This window comes from Brachycentrus maculatus, unplaced genomic scaffold (assembly GCF_059751285.1).
Source record: "Brachycentrus maculatus isolate JH-2025_06_01 unplaced genomic scaffold, ASM5975128v1 h1tg000259l, whole genome shotgun sequence".
NCBI classification, from domain to species: Eukaryota; Metazoa; Arthropoda; class Insecta; order Trichoptera; family Brachycentridae; genus Brachycentrus; species Brachycentrus maculatus.
Window position 1 is genome coordinate 1,080,632 of NW_028281010.1, and position 24,417 is coordinate 1,105,048.

A 24,417-nucleotide genomic window follows, 5' to 3' on the forward strand; every position below is an offset into this window, starting at 1 on the left:
GGTAAAATGGTGGATAGAAACGATCGATGCAATCTATTTTTGTACGAAATGAATCCGGGGTAGAAGAAATAAACGACACATCCGGGAAAACGATTATTCGAGGAACGATAGAGGTTTCACTGTAAATGAGAATTCACAGCCATAAAAATCAATTGTGAATTTCAGATCACTAAATGGTCCAATTAATTAATAAAATAAAATAAAAATACATTCTGTTTCGCTCACACTTACAAATTGAGATTACAAAAGAAAAGGACGTCTATATAATGACTTGGCCCGATCACCGCGTTTCGAGTTGGGATAGTTTATGTACAAATATTTCATATGATGTGTTATTTTAAACTCTTATTTTCTTGAGAACCATTAATTATTTTCTCGAGAACCATAAACTATTTTCTCGAGAACCATTAATTACTGTCATAATAACATGAATTATTTTCTTGAAGACCATTAATTATTTTTCTCGAGAACCATGAATTATTTTCTCGAGAACCATTAATATTTTTTTATTATTTAAAAACATTATTTTGTTGAGAACCATGAATTATTGTCTCGAGTACCATTAATTATTTTCTCGAGAACCAATAATTATTGAGGACATAAAAAAGCAACAGATATGTGGGTAAGGAATATTTTGTTACGTAGTATTTAGTCTTCGCTAGTCTTAAGTGGGAGAGGCCGTTAGATTCAAAATATACCTATGTTATATTGAAGTTATAAAGAGATATTATAACAACGTTATTTTGCAAGTTATTACATGTTTAAAAGTTTGGAAAAAGGTATAAAGATAAGACACTACTCCTGACCCTTATCAGCAACCCATGGTGCATAGGGCGCTGCATCAAATCGACGCTACGTAGATCTGATGAAGGCAAGATGGTCAGTCCTGCGCTTCTGGCGCCAGTCCAGGGTGACATTGAATAAATAATATAGTGAAAAAACACTTGTATTTATTACCTGGGACATCCAGCGTGGTAGCCAAAGATATATATGTACATATATATATATATATATATATATATATATATATATATATATATATATATATATATATATATATATATATATATATATATTATATATATATATATTGAATTGATGACAGTTATAGTCTTACAATTTGAATTTTTTCAATACTAAAAAAATTTATTGAATTTTTACATCTGTCTCAAATAATAAATAATAATAATAAAACCCTCATCCGCACCCCAATGGTGCATAGGGCAGTGTGTCATATAAACGCAGTGTTATCTTGATCGTTTACACATGAAGGAAGGGTGATCAGCCCTCCGCTTCAGGTACCAGCCCATGGTAGTATTGAATAAATATTACAGTGAAAAAATCACTTATATTAATTTTACCCCCGTTGGGAATCGAACCCGGGACCTCCAGAATGGTAGCCGAGCGTGCTGACCATTACACTACGGAGGCGGACGAAAAAGGCGGACTGTCTTAAAAGTCATATAAAAAAGAAATACCTTACACTAGGCTGAGATGATTGCCGACCTTCAGTGTGGGGTGGCAGAAGGGGAAGAAGATGAACAAAACGCGTAGGGAGCAAAACTCTTCAACAAGGAGTATTATAAAAAATTGCTCAAAAAACCAAAGACTAGAGATTAAGTTGACGGTTTTCCATAAATAAGATTCACAACAGTTGATAGAAATTGTATTCAGTCTTGGATTTTGTCGCCTTGCGCGTGTCCGTCACCCTCCTCCGGCAGCGACTGGTCCACGGACATGTCCGTCACCGGGTCGAGAGCCGGCTCGGTCGCTCCGGCCGCCTCGTCGCGCCGCACTTCCGGCCGGGGAGGAGCCTCCACCGCTGATTCCGGTTTCGCCGCTGCAATCAACAACACGTGCGCCTTACTAAGCAAGCAAAAACAAAATCGCAGTTTTGAATTTCTATTTATTTTTAAAAAATTGGATTATATTAGGATATTATTACTATATGTCAGCACGCAGTGTAATGGAAAGTAGTGTAATGGTCAGCACGCTCGGCTACCGTTCTGGAGGTCCCGGGTTCGATTCCCAGGGGGGGTCAAATAAATACAAGCGATTTTTTCACTGTAATATTCAATATTACCCTGGACTGGTACCTGAAGCGGAGGGCTGATCACCTTTCCTTCATGTGTAAATGATCAAGATAACACCGCGTTTATATGAACCAGTACCCTATGCACCATTGGGGTGCGGATAAGGGTTTTAAAAATTATTACTATATGGGATTTTTTATTTACAAAATAAATTATTGGGAGACCGCTCAGTTAAAATTAAAATCAGCAAGTGTTTGTCTAGAATTTTCACTCGTGAACTACATGAAATTATCATTCAAACCCGTATCCGCACCCAATGGTGCATAGGGCACTGCATTATATAAATGGAGTGTTATCTTGATCGCTAACACACAAAGGAAAGGTGAACAGCCCTCCGCTTCAGGTACCAGTCCAGGGTAATATTGAATAAATTTAAATTTAGTTTAAATTTTTTTTTTTAACCCTTATCCGCACCTCAATGGTGCATAGGGCACTGTGTCATATAAACACAGTGTTATCTTGATCGTTTACACATGAAGGAAAGGTGATCAACCCTCCGCTTCAGGTACCAGTCCAGGGTAATATTGAATAAATATTAGAGTGAAAAAATCACTTATATTTATTTGACCCCACCTGGGAATCGAACCCGGAACCTCCAGAACGGTAGCCGAGCGTGCTGACCATTACACTACGAAGGCGGACAAGGATTCATTACATGAAATTATAGTAACTTTAAACATAAAGAGTAAATTCACTCACTGGTAGGCATAGGCTATAAAACTTATAAAGTTGAAGCCTGAGTAGGGCGTGATAAGCGGTGTTGCATAAGCCGTAGCTAGATTTCAGAGTCACTTGGACGTTACGTAATTAACCCGCAAGCTGCGGATGGCATCTATTGTAGTTTTTTATAGAAGTACCGTTGACTGCGGATCGCATGCATAGTCGTTTTTCAACTTTACGTACTTATATCGACACCTATGGATATTTTTTTGCACTTAAATTTGATGCGAGGCATGGATGAATTAGTTCTCTTTGATTTACTGTCATAAAATATCAAAATTATTTTAATTTAGTGTCAACTTTATCGTGAATACTTCCGGTCGGCTCGTGCTCCGCAGATCTGACAGCCGCGTCTTCCATACAGCCGCCATACTTTAGGCCGCGAGTCCGTAAATGTTAATATTTTTGTGTAAATACACCATAAAAACATAATAAGTAAAGTGCATTGTGTACTGTGAACATCTATGAAGGATATCCGAAAGTTTCACTACAAAAAAAAGGCAAAAATATGATTTTTTTGTCAAAAATATAACTAAATAACTAAACTAACTAACCATCACGCCGCTTCCCCACAGGGGTTGGCAGAGAGAATAGAGCGCCACACCACTCTGTCCTTGCAAACATTCTTCGCCTCTTCCACGTTCATGCATCTCCTCATACATACCCGCCGATTGTTACGACTCCTAACCTGACCACTTTCAAGTATTTGGCATACCTGATCGTGCCATGTTTTTCTCGGTCTTCCTCTGCTTCTTTTCCCGCTAACATTCGCCTCATAAATTTGTTTTACCGTTCTTTCCTCACTCATTCGTTCTACATGTCCAAACCATCTCAACACGCCTTTCTTAATTTTATCGATAATGCTTATCTCAGCTTTGCATTCCTTCCTTATTTCACTATTCGCACATCTATCATACGTCGTTTTGTCGCACATTCTTCTGAGAGATCGCATTTCGACTGCATTCAGTCTACTTTCATCCTTCTTTTGCCAACTGCATGTTTCACTTGCATACTTTAGAGTTGGAACCAGGACTCCGTTGTGCACTGCCAGTTTAGCTTCCGCTGATAGGTTTTTATTTGCTATAACTGATTTCAGTGCACCATTCACTTTGTTCCCAGCATTCACTCTCCTTTCTATGTCTTTATCAATCTTTCCATCCCTAGAAAACATACTACCCAAATACAAATATTGTAATGTAAAATAATCCAGCACGGGACGGAAAGTTTGACACTCGAAATCGAGCAGCTTAGAGGTTAAAAAAAAATTGTTTCACTCAAATCAAAAAATGAAAATATGACCTCAGTAAAAGAGGTCTAGATATTTCCACTTTTGTGAATTTCCCGAACAAATACGCCTCAGATCAGTTTTTTGAGTGCCACTTTTTCAATTTTTCATATTTTAGTATTATAATTTTTGTGACTAAGAAAATATATGTGGCGAATGTGAGAGGGAAAACAGAACGTGGACGACCGAAAAAGACTTGGCACGATCAGATCAATCAGAACCTAAAATCTGGCGGTGTCAAAAGTCTGCGTAATCGGAGGGCATGTACGACTAGATGTATGGATGTGAAGGAGGCGAGGAGTGTATGTCAGGACAGAAGAGTGTGGCGTTCCATCCTCTCTGCCTACCCCTGCGGGGAAACGGCGTGATGGTAGTAGTAGTAGAAGTAGTAATTTTTGTTTTATAATACTGTATAACTGTTCTTAAAAAATAAAATAAAAAAGTCCTTAGAATGCCACCTGAGGGCATCAATCCCTCATGTCTCTTCTTCCAACCCCGAGGATTATCGAGACGTCGGACTGACCTGGGAGGAAGCCAAGGAGATGGCGCGTGACAGGGTGACTTGGAGACGACTCGTGTTGGCCATATGCTCCACCTAGGGAGCGAACATGGATAGAAGAAGAAGAAGAAGTATAACTGTTCTGTTGATCACAGTCCAAAATATTACCAACACTGGCTCGCCTCTTGCGGAGAAAAATATATTAATGCCCGGTCAGTGATTTAAAAATAAATCTTTAGGTGACTTTGACTCTTCACCCTGAAAAAAAATACATACGACGCTAGCCTGGCAAGTTGTTTAAAAAAATTGTTCAATTTATGTCACTTACATCTGGTGACGTCTGCGCGGCGAGAAGTGTCCTCGTCACTGTCGTCACTGCTGGTCTTATGGTCTGCAATAAAATGATTTATTTTATTTTATTTATATACATTTATTTAAATCACAATTTATACATATTTATACCCTTATCCGCACCCAAATGGTGCATAGGGCAGTGTCATATAAACGCAGTGTTATCTTGATCGTTTATACATGAAGGAAAGGTGATTAGCCCTCCGCTTCAGGTACCAGTCCATGGTAATTTTGAATAAATATTACAGTGAAAAAATCGCTAATATTTATTTTACCCCCCTTGGGAATCGAACCCGGAACCTCCAGAACGGTAGCCGAGCGTGCTGACCATTACACAACGGAAGCGGACATATTTAGAACTAATTATTTTTTTGCTGAGACCCACCAAGCCACCTTGTGTGTCTTGTCGGTGGAGTTCTTTTTTAATTTATTTTTTTATTGTTTTTAACGATTTTAACCTAATATACACTGTGGTTTCTAGTTGAATACCACTTTAATTTATCAGAAGGGAAGCAAGATGAAAGCGGATTACTTTTAACACAAATTTATTCAGTTCTAGAAAATTACAATCAAGAAATACTTAAGAATAATCGCGTGATTCTAATATGAGAACAGTTGAAATACGTGTCGATCTGAGGACAGGCGGCGGCGAAGTGTAACGGGCTCGTTTCCGTTCGTTCGTTATTTCACTCGATTTGGGTTGCCATGGTAGAGTGGGTTGCCACAACACACAAAAAAGAGAAAAAAATTAAGAATGTAAACATTTTACAATTTTCATAAAATGAACTCTTGATCGTTTACCCATTCCTTTACTTTGCCTTTGTTCCATATTTTATTTTGACCTCTAACCTCCGTCGGCAACAAACTAAAAATGTTTGTAACGACATATTGCAGTGTTGGACTCCCATATGTACTGTTAATCCTTGGGACTATCAAACCTTCGTTGTGGGTAAATCCTGTATCATGGTTGTGTACTAGGAGATGTGGATATTTTTGTCTAGTTTGTTGTTCAACGATGATACTCATCCACAATATTCCACGTACCGACAGTAATTTTAAATGTGTATATATATATATATATATATATATATATATATATATATATATATATATATATATAGTCCGCCTCTGTAGTGTAATGGTCAGCACGCTCGGCTACCGTTCTGGAGGTCCCAGGTTCGATTCCAAGGGGGGTCAATAAATATAAGTGATTTTTTCACTGTAATATTTATTCAATATTACCCTGGACTGGTACCTGAAGCGGAGGGCTGATCACCTTTCCTTCGTGTGTAAAACGATCAAGATAACACTGTGTTCATATGAAGCAGTGCCCTATGCACCATTGGGGTGCGGATAAGGGTTTTATTATTATTATTATATATATATCAAGATTGGATTGTCCCTTTGATTATATATATATATATATATATATATATATGACTGGCCACAATTTTTTTGACCATGGAATACTGCAGATTTTGAACCATTTTAAAATTTTTACAAATTATATTGGTCTAGTTTTATCCACAATACTCGTATGTGTCCGAAATATTATTCACAAATCTGGGTGGCTCCGCTTGGGAGGTGTTTATACCATTGAGATGTCACACAGATGAAGAAGAACGTGCAAGTCTGGGTGTACGGGGCTTACGACCTGTTGCAGGCTGGGTTAAGTGGTCACTTTACACACGTGTCACCGTTCACCATCCTTCCCATGAACGACAGCGACATGGTGAATATGACAAGTCATAAGCCCCGTAGACACCCAGACATGTTGTCTGGTAAAATAACATCATATCAGCCCGTTGAGGTCCACTGCTGGACATAGGCCTCCCCCTTCCGCCTCCACTCCTCCCGATCCTGCGCCGTCCCCATCCACTGTCTTCCAGCAAACTTCCTGATGTCGTCCACCCATCTCACCGGTGGACGTTCTTGAGGCTTCTGGTTCCTCGATCTCCACACCAGAACGCGTTTCGTCCATCTGTCGTCGGTCATTCTGGCTATGTGACCGGCCCATTTCCACTTCAGCCAAGTAATTCGCTCTACCACGTCACCGAACTTATATATAGGATAGGATAAAGATACTCACCTGAGGTGTCTGTGTGCAGAGGCGTGGAGACAAGCTGCGGCGGCCGCGGCCGTGTCTTTCGAGCTGCGTTGGGGTGACGGCAGTACGCGCATCTGTACGCCACATACTCAAACTCTTCCGGAAGGGCCATCCCTGATAACAAATCCGTGACTAAAATCCAACTCTAATGTATGGAAGTGAAACATGGAGTTGGCAAAAGAAGGATGAGAGTAGACTGGATGCAGTCGGGATGCCATCTCTCAGTGCGGCAAGACCATGTATGGTAGATGTTCCAATGGTGATATAAGGAAAGGGTGCAAGGCTGAGATGAGCACTATCCAGCAAACTAAGGAAGGCGGGTTGGGATGGTTTGGGAAGGATGAGAGTAGACTGGATGCAGTCGGGATGCCATCTCTCAGTGCGGCAAGACCATGTATGGTAGATGTTCCAACGGTGATATAAGGAAGGAATGCAAAGCTGAGATAAGCATTATCGATAAAATCAAGAAAGGTGTGTTGAGATGGTTTGGACATGTAGAACGAATGAGTGAGGAAAGAATGGTAAAACAAATTGATGAGGCGAATGTAAGTGGAAAAAGGAACAGAGGACGACCGAGAAAAATATGGCACGATCAGGTATGCCAAATACTTGAAAGTGGTCAGGTTAGGAGTCGTAACAATCGGCGGGTATGCATGAGGAGATGCATGAACGTGGAAGAGGCGAAGAATGTTTGCAAAGACAGAGTGGTGTGGCATTCTATTATCTCTGCCTACCCCTGCGGGGAAGCGGTGTGATGGTTAATTAGTTAGTTAGTTTGGTAAAAAACATGTGTTTTTCTTTACAATATCATCATGTCTACCCTCAATTTGAATGCCAAAACAATTAATAAAATAGCAGTACATATATCGCTCACTCCTTTCAAGAATGTCATAAATCAAAATTTGTCAATTTTCAGTTGTGCATGTTTTCGGAATGTCCAAAAAATTTACTATATCCCAGCAAAAGCGGCATATTTTTAACTTAATATTTACCCGCTACAGGGCAGAAAGTGTTGTTTTTGCATTTTGAAGAAAAGGTATTGTTTAATTATTTTTTAAAATAAACTTAATATTTTTCAAATGGAGAAAAAACCTTCAGGTTTTGCCTAAAGAGATCTATTACACAGTAAAAAGTTCAGTAAGTGGCTTGATATTTATTTTTAATACATTGTATTTTTAAACATTAAAAACGTTCTCCTGAAAAATCGAGTTTTTTGATTTATGACGTTCTTGAAAGGAGTGAGCGATATGCATGGGCCTACCAAACAGTAGAGAGACATTGACAAGCAGGCTTACCGTTGTGGCCCTTGCAGTTGGAGCATATGAGAGCGTACCGGCTGCCTGGGCCGTCGCCAATGAGGTAGTCCACGAGCCGTTCAAACGCCCCGTTGTTTCCTGACATCAGCGGACGAGGGAGCTGGTCACCCTGGAAAAATAAATTTAAAAAACTTGGTATATCTACTTCTCGGGAGAGAACACTATTATTTTTTGACATCTCATCAAAGATGAAGAAGAATATGGAAGTCTGGGCATTTACGGGGCTGACGACCGTCATAGGCTGGTTTAAGTGATCACTTTACACACGTGTAACATTCACCAATTCTACCCATTATTATCAACCACACTACTCAAATTTTTGGAAGTTCTATATATATATGAACCAATTTAGAAACCTTGTTCTTGAATCACTAGAACTTCACCAGAGACATCTATTGGTGAGATGGAAAGAAGCTTTTTATTGAGCGGAAACTCTTTTATTAGTGTGTGAGGTCCGAATCCTGGATTATAATCACACACATGAGAAACGCCAGAAAATATCATTTTCATTTTTATATATATAATATATATATATATATATATATATATATATATATATACATATATATATATATATATATATATATATATATATATATATATATAATATATATATATATATATATATATATATATATATATATATATAAATATAATATATATTTATATATATATATATATATATATAAAACTAACCTTCAAAGGAGTGAGTTGATTAGGTGATGCTGCAGCCACCACAGACATCCTCTGCGGTGTTGCCAGCGCTAATGACTGCCCGACCTGTCTCTGTCTCAGCAGACTTGGTGTTGCTGTAAAAAAAAAAAAAAATTAATTTTTTTTATTTAACTTTTTTTAAAATAAAATTACTTGGTGAAGAAACTTGGAATACAATTGAGATTTGAAAGAAAAAAATGGTCGCTCAGGGTGGTCGTGTCGCTACGCTAGCTTCGGTGGCTACATGCAATGTATTTTTCTCTGTTTTTAGGCATTAACCAGAGCTAACATTACAGAATTGTTATATTTCTACTTCAACTGTGCTCAATAAAAGCAACATTTAACCGGATCCACGCGGCTCGCATAACCGTATGTGTTTTCACAAAACATTCCCTGTACGCGGCTGACATAACCGTTTGTGTTTTTACTTTACTCCAAGTTTCGAACCTCAGTTCAACTTGGAGGGATTTTTTCATGGTGTGGAACTTTGGATAAAATAATACGTCAATCCTCGGCCTTATGACATCTGTTGAAATATCTGACTAATAATTTGTAACATCACAAGGATAAATAAAAGAACGGACCCCTCATTTTTCTTGCGGTCGGTAATTAGTCCGCGCCATAATCATGCCCTATATCTGTCTCACTCTCGACGCTACGCATCGCCAGTGGGTAAGAGTGACACACGATGCGTGCTTTGATTTATTTATGTTACGATCTTATTTGTTTATATTACGATATATTTCAAGAACAATGTGACACACGTGTATTATAGAGTACCAAAAAGGCACAATGAATCCCATTGAACGTTTTTGTTTAGGAAAATAAATCGTTTCTTAACTAAATACATGATAAAAGTAATCATTTAAAAAACGTCGAAATACCGCCGCGCACGGGCGTCTCTCAGGAACAAAGTGAACGCGGTTAAAAGGTTAAGAATATTCACATTTTTCCCGTTTTTAAACCACATTTTCATATGGTGTTCAAAATACACATCACCAGTGCACGCGGAGGATTTTAGCACCGTAAGGCAAGGGTTATGGGAACAAATTTTTCACATTTATTGCTAGTTTTGCGCATTACTTGTAATGAGTGGTTCCACTTCATTGTGAAATGCAATTTTTTTTAATTAACACACTATCTGCGGGAAGGGTAACTAACTAACTAACTAACTAACCATCACGGCGCTTCTCCGCAGGGGTAGGCAGAGAGCACTCTGTCTTTGCCCTTATTCGCACCCCAATGGTGCATAGGGCACTGCGTCATATAAACGCAGTGTTATCTTGATCGTTTACACATGAAGGAAAGGTGATCAGCTTCAAGTACCAGTCCAGGGTAATATTGAATAAATATTAACTAACTAACTAACTAACTAAACATCACGGCGCTTCTCCGCAGGGGTAGGCAGAGAGAATAGAACGCCACACCACTCTGTCTTTGCAAACATTCTTCGCCTCTTCCACGTTCATGCATCTCCTCATACTTTTACATATTGTTATGACTCCTAACCTGACCACTTTCAAGTATTTGGCGTACCTGATCGTGCCATGTTTTTCTCGGTCTTCCTCTGCTTCTTTTTTCCAATTACATTCGCCTAATAAATTTGTTTTACCGTTCTTTCCTCACTCATTCGTTCTACATGTCCAAACCATAGCACAACTTTCTTAATTTTATTCTGCGGGAAGGGTAATTTTTACTTTTCACTCGACTCCTCATAAATTGCGTGTGTTATTTTTACGCCTCCTTTTTGTCCGCCTCCGTGGTGTAATGGTCAGCATGCTCGCCTACCGTTCTGGAGGTCCCGGGTTCGATTTCCAGGGGGGTTTAATAAATATAAGTGATTTTTTCACTCTAATATTTATTCAATATTACACTGGACTGGTACCTGAAGTGGAGGGCTGATCACCTTTCCTTCATGTGTAATCGATCGAGATAACACTGCGTTTATATGAAGCAGTGCCCTATGCACCATTGGGGTGCGGTAAGGGATTTATTATTATTATTTTTACGCATGACTTTTGCAGCATCTTTTGATGTCGTATCGATGTATACAGTATGGTTAAATGTTATCACTTCTTTGCAGAGATGTTTATCTCTGCAAAGAAGTGATAACTGAATTTCTCCACCGAGTTTCTCCAGGGTATGCTCGGCTACAACAGTTTACAGACTAGAAGGAATTTGATGTGTATTTGATGAGGCATTTTTATCCATTGTTGCGCGGTATGATCGATAATCCTGAAATTATCCGGAGCACTGGTCTGCATGTTCCCGATAGTTACCTAAGACAGCGTCGGCATAGATTGTTTCACATTCCTATACACAGGACCAACCTGCCGATGGTTATGCCTGTAGGAAGAGCTACCGCTATGTTGAACAATATCACATTGGATATTGATCTGTTCCGTGTGCCCGAAGGAGTTTTCCGAAGCGGGATTCTTCTACACATTTAACAAGAGTCTTCTTGCTTACTTTTTAATATGTTTTTTTAATGTATACGCCTTAAATGTTAATTTGTAATGTATATATGGTCAGCACGCTCGGCTACCGTTCTGGAGGTCCCGGGTTCGATTCCCAATGGGGTAAAATAAATATAAGTGTTTTCTTTCACTGTGATATTTATTCAATATTACCCTGGACTGGTACCTGAAGCGGAGGGCTGATCACCTTTCATTCATGTGTAAACGATCAAGATAACACTGCGTTTATGTGATGCAGTGCCCTATGCACCATTGGGGTGCGGATAAGGGTTTTTATTATATATTAATTATTGAATTGAATTGCATTGAATCCGCCCGCAGATAGTGCGTTAGGTTATATGCAAAATTGTTACAGTCATTTAGCGCCGGCAATCCTGGTCGGACGGGAGTCGCGGGGAGCCGCACGGGTTGAATTTGCTGGGTTTTCTCCGGCTCCACATTCCCATATTTATCCAGCAACTCCTTGGCTACCTACAAAAATAATTTGAGGTTAGAAACGGTCAATTTCAAGCATTGCTCTCTTTGCATTCCATCGTTTGAGAATATTTCAAGTGTGCCCAAATGCTTCATCACAAATCTGGCTGTATCTAAAGGTTACAAACGGCCAATTTCAAGCATTGCTCTCTTTGCATTCCATCGTTTGAGAATATTTCAAGTGTGCCCAAATGCTTCTTCACAAATCTGGCTTTATCTAAAGGTTACAAACGGCCAATTTCAAGCATTGCTCTCTTTGCATTCCATCGTTTGAGAATATTTCAAGTGTGCCCAAATGCTTCTTCACAAATCTGGCTTTATCTAAAGGTTACAAACGGCCAATTTCAAGCATTGCTCTCTTTGCATTCCATCGTTTGAGAATATTTCAAGTGTGCCCAAATGCTTCTTCACAAATCTGGCTTTATCTAAAGGTTACAAACGGCCAATTTCAAGCATTGCTCTCTTTGCATTCCATCGTTTGAGAATATTTCAAGTGTGCCCAAATGCTTCTTCACAAATCTGGCTTTATCTAAAGGTTACAAACGGCCAATTTCAAGCATTGCTCTCTTTGCATTCCATCGTTTGAGAATATTTCAAGTGTGCCCAAATGCTTCTTCACAAATCTGGCTTTATCTAAAGGTTACAAACGGCCAATTTCAAGCATTGCTCTCTTTGCATTCCATCGTTTGAGAATATTTCAAGTGTGCCCAAATGCTTCTTCACAAATCTGGCTTTATCTAAAGGTTACAAACGGCCAATTTCAAGCATTGCTCTCTTTGCATTCCATCGTTTGAGAATATTTCAAGTGTGCCCAAATGCTTCTTCACAAATCTGGCTTTATCTAAAGGTTACAAACGGCCAATTTCAAGCATTGCTCTCTTTGCATTCCATCGTTTGAGAATATTTCAAGTGTGCCCAAATGCTTCTTCACAAATCTGGCTTTATCTAAAGGTTACAAACGGCCAATTTCAAGCATTGCTCTCTTTGCATTCCATAGTTTGAGAATATTTCAAGTGTGCCCAAATGCTTCTTCACAAATCTGGCTTTATCTAAAGGTTACAAACGGCCAATTTCAAGCATTGCTCTCTTTGCATTCCATCGTTTGAGAATATTTCAAGTGTGCCCAAATGCTTCTTCACAAATCTGGCTTTATCTAAAGGTTACAAACGGCCAATTTCAAGCATTGCTCTCTTTGCATTCCATAGTTTGAGAATATTTCAAGTGTGCCCAAATGCTTCTTCACAAATCTGGCTTTATCTAAAGGTTACAAACGGCCAATTTCAAGCATTGCTCTCTTCGCATTCGTCGACCATTCCATCGTTTGAGAATATTTTTGACTATATATATAATTTAAACCCTGAAGAGGGCAACAGGTTGTTGCCGAAACTAGTTGGTTAGTAAAAATGTGAGTGGATCAAAACACAAAGTATTTTTATTTCTTGAAATAATATATCAACATGATCTACCAAGTTAATGCTTTCAATATTCAAAACATAACATACTCAACCTATATAGGATTGTGTAAGGCTCGGTTTGTAACAGCGTTATAACAGCCGATATAATCAATATTTTCATTCGTCACTTTCTCCCGTACGACTAGGATATAGAAAAAAAAAAAAAAAATAGTCTCACCTTGTATGTCTCCTTGTCCATGACTTCTTCTAGGATGCGTTTCTTCTCGGCACGCATGTCCTGCAGCCGCAGGCGGTTCCTGCGCAGCCTCCAGTCATAGTACCGCCCGATCACGGCCCGCAGCATAACTATGCTGCGTATGGAGACAAACAAACACACTCGTTTAGCTTCAACAAAGACTTCATTCGGAAAAAGGGAAGTTTATTATTTATTTTTTAAATCAAATAATATTTTTTTTAAATTTATGTTTTACTCAGTAAATACCACTTTTCGCAAGTCTACTGTGACACGTGTTTCGATGCATAAAGCGTCATTTTCAAACATAGATTTTCACACGATTTTAAAATAGTGGTATTTACTAATTAAAATTGTAACTATTTTTTATTATATACTTTTTCTAAATGTAAAGCTGTACAATTCCCGAATAAATAAAAAAATTATATTTAAATTACCCCTCAGCATGGTGATCTATATAAATCTATATAAATATACTGGAATGAACATATAAACAGAATGTCAGAAGACAGACTTCCACGTATCGCCCTCCAAGGCAACCCTGAAGGATATATGCAACCCTGAATATATATATATATATATATATATATATATATATATATATATATATATATATAATAATATATATATATATATATATATATAATAATAATAATAATAAAACCCTTATCCGCACCCCAATGGTGCATAGGGCACTGCTTCATATGAACACAGTGTTATCTTGATCGTTTACACACGAAGGAAAGGTGATCAGCCCTCCGCTTCAGATACCAGTCCAGGGTAATATTGAATAAATATTACAGTGAAAAAATCACTTATATTTATTTGACCCCCCTGGGAATCGAACCCGGGACCTCCAGAACGGTAGCCGAGCGTGCTGACCATTACACTACAGAGGCGGACATATATATTTATATATATATATATATATATATATGCACTCACAGCGCGGGCGAGACAAGCAGCGGGGAGCCGTAGAGCAGCGTGTCGCGCCAGGAGGCCGGTCGGCAGTAGAGGTAGAGCAGCAGGCCGACCAGCACGCACAGCCCCACGCCCAGCACCAGGAGCCCCGCCACCGCGGAGCGCCGGCGCGCCTCCGTGGCCCGAGCGAACTCCTCCGCCGACCTGAGCTCTCGGTCCAGCCGCCCCAGCACCTCCCCGGTGGACTTCTTGCGCTGCGGACCCGACCAATGCCAATCAGAGTTATGCCATTCATACTTTTTTATTTACATATATATATGATAACATGTGACGCGTTTCCTCTTATTTTGATAATGTCTGAAGTAGAGCAAACGCGTCACATATTATCTTATATATAAATAAACCTAGAATTCGATCCAATTCAATATGGAATTCTACCAACTGTCTGCAGTTACAATAAATATATCTATCTGACGATTTGATAAAGAAATAAATGCCCATACAAGGTTAATGTACAATGTAATACTTATTTTTATTTATTTATTTATTTATTTATTTATTGAACTGCTAATACCTTTAACATAATACATATATCGCTCACTCCTTTCAAGAACGTCACAAATCAAAAAACTTGATTTTTTAGGAGAACGTTTTTAAAGTTTGAAAACATAATACAACGTATTAAAAATAAACATCAAGCCACTTATTGAACTTTTTACTGTGCAACAGATCTTTTTAGATAAAACCTGAAGGTTTTTTCTCCATTTAAAAAATATTTAGTATATTTAAAAAAAATATTAAACAATACCTTTTCTTCAAAATGCAAAAACAAGACTTTCCGCCCTGTAGCGGGTAAATATTAAGTTAAAAATATGCCTCTTTTGCTGGGATATAGTACATTTTCTTGGCATTCCGAAAACACGCACAACTGAAAATTGTCGATTTTTGATTTGTGACGTTCTTGAAAGGAGTAAGTGATATATACAGTATCTAATATAAAAATACACTAATGAATACACTGATAGAGAAACAAAAAGTCTTAAATATAAAATAATAAAAAAATAACAAATAGTACGCACTGGTCAATACACGTCTCCTTCACACACTATCAGCGAGCAGCGAGAGAGAGTGAAACACAACGTTTACATTTATCCATTATAACATGGAGAAGAAATGCTGAGAAAGTACACACTTCAAACTAGATAACACAAAAATTTATTATTATTTTATTTAATTTATTTTTACTAATTTCAAATGTTTAAAAAATAACTCCTATAATTGCAGACCATCCAGATTTGTGAACAAGTATTTGGACACACTCAAAATGTCATAAATAAATCAACTGTTCAAATTATAAGCTAAAAAAAATAAAAATAAAAATGGTATTTCCTAGCGTTTCTCATGTCGCTCACTCCTTTCAAGAACGTCATAAATCAAAAATCGACAATTTTCAGTTGTGCATGTTTTCGGAATGCCCAGAAAATGTACTATATCCCAGCAAAAGAGCCATATTTTTAACTTAATAATTACCCGCTACAGGGCAAAGTAAAGTATAAAGTATAAGTTTTGTTTTTGCATTTTGAAGAAAAGGTATTGTTTAATATATTTTTTTTTAATATACTAAATATTTTTCAAATTAAAAAAAAAACCTTCAGGATTTACCTAAAAAGATCTGTTGGACAGTAAAAAGTTCAATAAGTGGCTTGACATTTATTTTCTATACATTTCATTATATTTTTAAACTTTAAAAGCCTTCTCCTGAAAAATCAAGGTTTTTGATTTATGACGTTCTTGAAAGGAGTGAGCGATGTCTGTGATTATAATCCAGGATTCGGACCTCGCATACTATAAGGGTTTCTGCTCAATCAAAAAGCTTCTTTTCATCTCACCAATAGATGTCTCTAGTGAAGCTCTAGTGATTCATGAACAAGGTTTCTAAATTGGTTCATATATATAGAACTTCCAAGAATTTGGGTAGTGTGGTTGTCAATAATGGGTAGAATTGGTGAATGTTACACGTGTGTAAAGTGACTCCTTTAAATATGTAGGGTCACATAAGTAAACAAGGTGTGTGAACTATTATGACTTTTTCTTTCAGTGCAATTTACATAATGTTAATATACTAATTATAATTTTAAATATCGTTACTTCCTAACCACGTTACCGACTGCTTAATGGATTCTTCTTTCTTTTTCTTTGACCCAAATGGTGTACAGGGCACTGCTTCGGACCGCCGCGGTGCAAACTCGATTGCCAATTAGATCAGTCCCGATTTTTTTTGTTGATATATCGCTCACTCCTTTCAAGAACGTCATATATCGAAAATCGTCAATTTTCAGTTGTTCATGTTTACGGAATGCCCAGAAAATGTACTATATCCCAGCGAAAGCGGCATATTTTAAACTTAATATTTACCCGCTGCAGGGCAGAAAGTGTATTTTTTGCATTTTGAAGAGAATATATATTGTTTAATTATTTTTTAAATTTATTTTTTTAGTCCGCCTCCGTAGTGTAATGGTCAGCACGCTCGGCTACCGTTCTGGAGGTCCCGGGTTCGATTTCCAAGGGGGGTAAAATAAAATATAAGTGATTTTTTCACTGTAATATTTATTCAATATTACCCTGGACTGGTACCTGAAGCGGAGGGCTGATCACCTTTCCTTCATGTGTAAACGATCAAGATAACACTGCGTTTATATGACACAGTGCCCTATGCACCATTGGGGTGTGGATAAGGGCTTTATTATTTATTATTTTTTTAAATATACTAAATATTTTTCAAATGGAGAAAAAACATTCAGGTTTTACCTAAAAAGATCTGTTGCACAGTAAAAAGTTCAATAAGTGGCTTGATATTTATTTTTAATACATTGTATTATATTTTCAAACTTTAAAAACATTCTCCTGAAAAATCAAGTTTTTTGATTTATGGCGTTCTTGAAAGGAGTGAGCGATATCAACAAATGTAATTTAAATGTTAATTTAAATGATTAATTTAAATGGTGAGAGTAGACTGAATGCAGTCGAAATGCGATCCCTCAGACGAATGTGTGGCAAAACGATGTTTGATAGATGTTCGAATGATGAAATAAGGAAAGAATGTAAGGCTGAGATAAGCATTATCGATAAAATTAAGAAAGGTGTGTTGAGATGGTTTGGACATGTGGAGCGTATGAGTGAAGAAAGAACGGTTAAACAAATTTATGGGGCGAATGTAGTTGGAAAAAGAAGCAGAGGACGACCGAGGAAAACTTGGCACAATCAGGTATGTCAAATACTTGAAAGCGGCCGGGTCAGGAGTCGTAATAATCGTCGGGTATGTATGAGGAGATGCATGAATGTAGAAGAGGCAAAGAATGTTTGCAAAGACAGAGTGGTGTGGCGTTCGATTCTCTCTGCCTACCCCTGCGGGGAAGCGGCGTGATGGTTAGTTAGTTAGTTAGTTAGTTAGGTAAAATAAATATTAGTGATTTTTTCACTGTAATATTTATTCAAAATTACCGTGGACTGGTACCTGAAGCGGAAGGCTGATCACCTTTCCTACATGTATAAACGATCGAGATAACACTGCGTTTATATGACAGTGCCCTATGCACCATTGGGGTGTGGATAAGGGTTATATTATATTATAAAGATACATTTTGAGGCAAAGAATGTTTGCAAGGACAGAGTGGTGTGGCGTTCGATTCTCCCTGCCTACCCCTGCGGGGAAGCGGCGTGATGGTTAGTTAGTTAGTTAATTTAAATGTTAAAAAACTCACGGGAACGTTAAATGCATACACATTTACTTGAATACCTAACGAATTAAATGAATGATTTTTTTAAAATTATCGTTTTTCTCTTTAAAATGAAAATATAACATCAAAATTTGAATAGAATGCTCGTAATTTTGAATTATATAATAATAATAATAATAAAACCCTTATCCGCACCCCAATGGTGCATAGGGCACTGTGTCTTATAAACGCAGTGTTATCGTGATCGTTTTACTTATGAAGGAAAGGTGATCAGCCCTCCGCTTCAGGTACCAGTCCATGGTAATATTGAATAAATATGACAGTGAAAAAATCACTTTTATTTATTTTTACCCCCCTTGGGAATCGAACCCGTGACCTCAAGAACGGTAGCCGAGCGTGCTGACCATTACACTACGGAGGCGGACAGTTAAACAGACAGGCGGATCATTCATTTAATTTGAATTATATACAGTGACTAATATGCGCTTTTTCAATTTCTATATCATTCAGGTGATGTTAGAAGAAAAATACAGTGAAACCTCTATCTATCGTTTTTAACCCGATGGTTGCCAGAGACGAGATATCTCGGCAAATGGCGGAGTGCCCGTATGGCCAGAGACGAGATATCTCGTCAGTACTTTTGATGACGTATTACTCCGCAGTTTTAACTCATATTGACAATCTGTCAAAAACGGAACATACATTGCCATCAGTTGAAGTTGTCACAAAATATTTTATAAAGTTTTTAAATACTTTTAAGTGATTTATCGGTATCACTTTCAGCTGACAGTTGACAGATGTCATTAGGGCTACCACTCAAACCACTTGAAATATTGATTATTTTAATCGATTGTTTTGAACGCCAGGGGTTTTTATTTTGCTCAATTTTTTTGTGTTTTTCTTATTATTTTAAAATATTCCATTGATAAATAATAGTTGTGTGTTAATATTAAATTTAATAAAAACTTGCGTGTGCGACTTAGTGTGACAACCCTGAAAATTTGAAACTGGTTTAACTTCAAGAATAAAACTCTAACAATCGATGCGGGATATAATATTTGGTGGGTAAATTATAATTCAATAAAAACAACAAAAAAAAAATCTTTAGACAACTTTTTTTTTTTCAAAAAAATACTTGGCCTGTTGAGCACTGCGGCGTAATTTATTTGCGGCTATGAAAAGGTTAAAGGGACCTAGTGAAATAAACCATGAATGCGGGATAAAGAAGTCAATACACAAGGACATACGATCGAGTAAAGATACCGTCCTCCCATTCTGCATAACCATTGAAAGGTTGAAATTTTTAGAATACAAGTTTTATATAATACAATTTTTTGACATCTCATCAAAGATGAAGAAGAATATGGAAGTCTGGGCATTTACGGGGCTTACGACCGTCATAGGCTGGTTTAAGTGATCACTTTACACACGTGTAACATTCACCAATTCTACCCATTATCGACAACCACACTACTCAAATTCTTGGATGTTCTATATATATGAACCAATTTAGAAACTTTGTTCTTGAATCACTAGAACTTCACTAGAGACATCTATTGGTGAGATGTAAAGAAGCCTTTTTATTAAGCAGAAACTCTTATATTAGTATGTGAGATCCGAATCCTGGATTATAATCACACACATGAGAAACGCCAGAAAATACCATTTTCATTTTTATTATTAAGCTTATAATTTGACCAGATAATTTATTTACAACATTTTGAGTGTGTCCAAATACTTGTATCCAAGTATTTGGACACACTCAAAATGTTGTTTATATAATACAATATAAAACCCTTGTTACCCAAACCCAAATAAATAAATAAAATAAAAATGAAATAAATAATCAATAAATAAATATTTAATATGAATAGCTGCAATTCTTCAACTATATTTTAAGGGTGAAAATTACCTAAATGTAAATAAAAGCTTTTCTTTGGGATGTAAACATGACTTTACTTTACCAAAATGTATCTTTACAATATAATAAAATAATAATATAACCCTTATCCACACCCCAATGGTGCATAGGGCACTGTCATATAAACGCAGTGTTATCACGATCGTTTATGCATGAAGGAAAGGTGATCAGCCTTCCGCTTCGGGTACCAGTCCAGGGTAATTTTGAATAAATATTACAGTGAAAAAATCACTAATATTTATTTTACCTAACTAACTAACTAACTAACCATCACGCCGCTTCCCGCAGGGGTAGGCAGAGAGAATAGAGCGCCACACCACTCTGTCTTTGCAAACATTCTTTGCCTCTTCTACATTCATGCATCTCCTCATACATACGACTCCTGACCCGGCCGCTTTCAAGTATTTGACTTACCTGATTGTGCCAAGTTTTCCTCGGTCGTCCTCTGGTTCTTTTCCCAACTACATTCGCCTCATAAATTTGTTTAACCGTTCTTTCTTCACTCATACGCTCCACATGTCCAAACCATCTCAACACACCTTTCTTCATTTTATCGATAATGCTTATCTCAGCCTTACATTCTTTCCTTATTTCATCATTCGAACATCTATCAAACATCGTTTTGCCACACATTCGTCTGAGGGATCGCATTTCAACTGCATTCAGTCTGCTTTCATCCTTCTTTTGCCAACTCCATGCTTCGCTTCCATACATAAGGGTTGGAACCAGAACTCCATTATGTACTGCCAGTTTAGCTTCCGCTGATAGATTTTTATTTGCAAAAACTGATTTTAGTGCACCATTCACTCTGTTCCCAGCATTCACTCTCCTTTCTATGTCTTTATCAATCTTTCCATCCCTAGAAAACATACTACCCAAATATATGAAATCATCTACCTGTTCCTAAATCTCCCCATTTACCAATATTTCACATTCAGATCTACATTCATCTCTTTCAAAAACCATAATTTTGGATTTGCTAACATTCATCAATAAATCACTTAAATTTATTTATTTTACCCCCTTTGGGAATCGAACCCGGAACCTCCGGAATGGTAGCCGAGCGCGCTGACCATTACACTACGGAGGCGGACAACAAGTTTATAGTAGATACAAGTTTTAGATGTTAATAAATGTATTAATTAAAAAAACAATACAAAGTTGAACAGGACCCGAGGATCTCTTCTGCCGTATCCATCACACTAGTTTTTGATAGTCTGCATCCCACACGTTGAAATATTGTTGTCGAATGTAACAAAATTGAGAAAATAAAAAAAAAAGTAAAAAAACAGAGAAATTATATCAAATATGTAGCATAATTCACAACATTTTGAGTGTGTCCAAATACTTGTTCACAAAATCTGGATTATCTCCAATTACAGGAGTTATTTTCATATTATAATTCTCCTGTAATTGGAGATAATCCAGATTTAGTGAACAAGTATTTGGACACACTCAAAATGTTGTAAATTAATTATCTGGTCAAATTATAAGCTTAATAATAAAAATGAAAATGGTATTTTCTGGCGTTTCTCATGTGTGTGATTATAATCCAGGATTCGGATCTCACATACTTAATATAAGAGTTTCTGCTTAATAAAAAGCTTCTTTACATCTCACCAATAGATGTCTCTAGTGAAGTTCTAGTGATTCATGAACAAGGTTTCTAAATTGGTTCATATATATAGAACTTCCAAGAATTTGAGTAGTGTGGTTGTCAATAATGGGTAGAATTGGTGAATGTTACACGTGTGTAAAGTGATCACTTAAACCAGCCTATGACGGTCGTAAGCCCCGTAAATGCCCAGACTTCCATATTCTTCTTCATCTTTGATGAGATATCAAAAAATAATAGCATAATTCAAACGATGAATGCGGTAAAATGGTGGATAGAAACGATCGATGCGATCTATTTTTGTATGAAATGAATCCGGGGTAGAAGAAATAAACGACACATCCGGGAAAACGATTATTCGAGGAACGATAGATAGAGGTTTCACTGTACTAAAACAAAGGTTTATTTTTTTAATAATATATAATAATATAGTACTTTTTTTGTGAATATGAAAATATAGTATAATTTTCTGTATATATAGAATTGTATACAGTAACCAATGTGCGCTTGCTTAATTTCTATGTCTTTCCAGTGATTTTAAAAGAGAAATACTAAATCAAAGGTTCATTTTTTTTAAATGCAGTGAGATTTTAGTACTTTTTTGCAAGTATAAAAATATAATATCAAAAATTGAATAAAATGTTCGTAATTTTGAATTATTTAACTTAACATAGTAACATAGTAACTATATGCGGAAGCGGAAGCTAAACTGGCAGTGCACAACGGAGTCCTGGTTTCAACTCTAATGTATGCAAGTGAAACACGGAGTTGGCAAAAGAAGGATGAAAGTAGACTGAATGCAGTCGAAATGCCATCTCTCAGAAGGATGTGTGACAAAACGATGTATGATAGATGTGCGAATAGTGAAATAAGGAAGGAATGCAAAGCTGAGATAAGCATTATCGATAAAATTAAGAAAGGTGTGTTGAGATGGTTTGGACATGTAGAACGAATGAGTGAGGAAAGAACGGTAAAACAAATTTATGAGGCGAATGTAAGCGGGAAAAGAAGCAGAGGAAGACCGAGAAAAACATGGCACGATCAGGTATGCCAAATACTTGAAAGCGGTCAGGTTAGGAGTCGTAACAATCGGCGGGTATGTATGAGGAGATGCATGAACGTGGAAGAGGCGAAGAATGTTTGCAAGGACAGAGTGGTGTGGCGCTCTATTCTCTCTGCCTACCCCTGCGGGGAAGCGGCGTGATGGTTAGTTAGTTAGTTAGTTAACTAATATGCGCTTTTTCAATTTCTATATCATTCCAGCGATGTTAAAAGAAAAATACTAAAACTAAGGTTCATTTTTCTTAAATGCAGTGAGATTTTAGTACTTTTTTGTAAGTATAAAAATATAATATAAAAATTTGAATAAAATGCTCGTAATTTTGAATTATTTACAGTAATAATGTGCTCTTTCTTAATTTCTATATCATTGCAGCGATGTTAAAAGAAAAATACTAAAACTAAGGTTTATTTTTTTAATATGCAGTGATATGGTACTTACACGAAATCTGGACACGATCAGACCCATTTTTTAAACTTTCACCGAATCGATTGACCGAACGATCGATTATACACAAATTACCGTCCGTTTTTTACCGAAAGCCCTAAACTATAAATAAAATTGGCATAATATTCGCTATCGTGCCAGGAATAGTTTTCATGATGAACCTAACCTATATTCGCCCGGTCGTCAGCAACCGTCACATCGGCGCGGCGACGAATGCATTTTTTGCACATACGCGTAATCGCTTTCACTGCACAAAATGCATTAATTCACGCTGCAGTCACGATTCTAGATTCTACCAAAGACTAACTAATTTGTATACATTCTACGCGAATCACTAATTCGACAACACCGCGGACCGCGCTGACTGCCGCCCGGAACCACCGACCGCCGTGTCAGTATAGGGCGCCATACACCGTGAGTTCCGACGCGTAGTTTTTCGGACCCATTCACCCATATACCAGTCATGTTTTATTTATTAATTTTTTTATAAAGAAAAATATCTGTGATTTTTTTATTATTTATAGAAACATTTCTGTGAGCTTAAGCGGCTCATTATTAGAAATAGGTATCAAATTGTGGTAGAGTGGGTTCGAACCGAGAAACTGACTGTCCGCGACACTAACCATGGGACCACAACCCGACACTATTATTTTTATTTTAGGTACATAGATACATTTGTTTTTACATTTTATTAATGGACAAATATCACGATGTGTGATTATTGGTTAATAAATTAATATGAAAAATCACAAGACTATCGATAGCATTCTGAAATCTGTAGAGAACTAAGGGAGCTATGAAGGTTTAAATTTAAGATATTTTTATAAAACGAAAAACGTGCGTTCGCATACGTCATCAAATTTCCGTCATCGAACGTTTTAGGACGTCATGCATAAGCCGTAGCCAGAGAGAGTCACTTGGACGTTAAGTGATTTAAAAAAAAATCGGACCAATTCGTCTACCAGGCCTCATGTTAATATTTTTTTATTATTTTAGATACAAAGATACATTTTTTTTATATTTTATTAATTTA

At 37.1% G+C, this 24,417-nt stretch overlaps 1 protein-coding gene across 1 annotated transcript; it reads right to left on the reverse strand.

The window, feature by feature from the left end:
* Positions 1-1,093: 1,093 nt before the first annotated feature.
* Positions 1,094-23,792, reverse strand: Lnpk (zinc-ribbon metal-binding protein lunapark). The gene is made up of 9 exons (XM_088265967.1): positions 23,379-23,792; positions 14,629-14,858; positions 13,669-13,801; positions 11,916-12,033; positions 9,068-9,180; positions 8,351-8,480; positions 7,038-7,169; positions 4,926-4,988; positions 1,094-1,840 (listed from the first exon to the last, which is right to left on the reverse strand). Exons 1-9 carry the CDS (start codon positions 23,403-23,405, stop codon positions 1,671-1,673), a joined length of 1,116 nt encoding a protein of 371 aa, XP_088122093.1. The 5' UTR covers positions 23,406-23,792; the 3' UTR covers positions 1,094-1,670.
* Between the last annotated feature and the right edge of the window lie 625 nt (positions 23,793-24,417).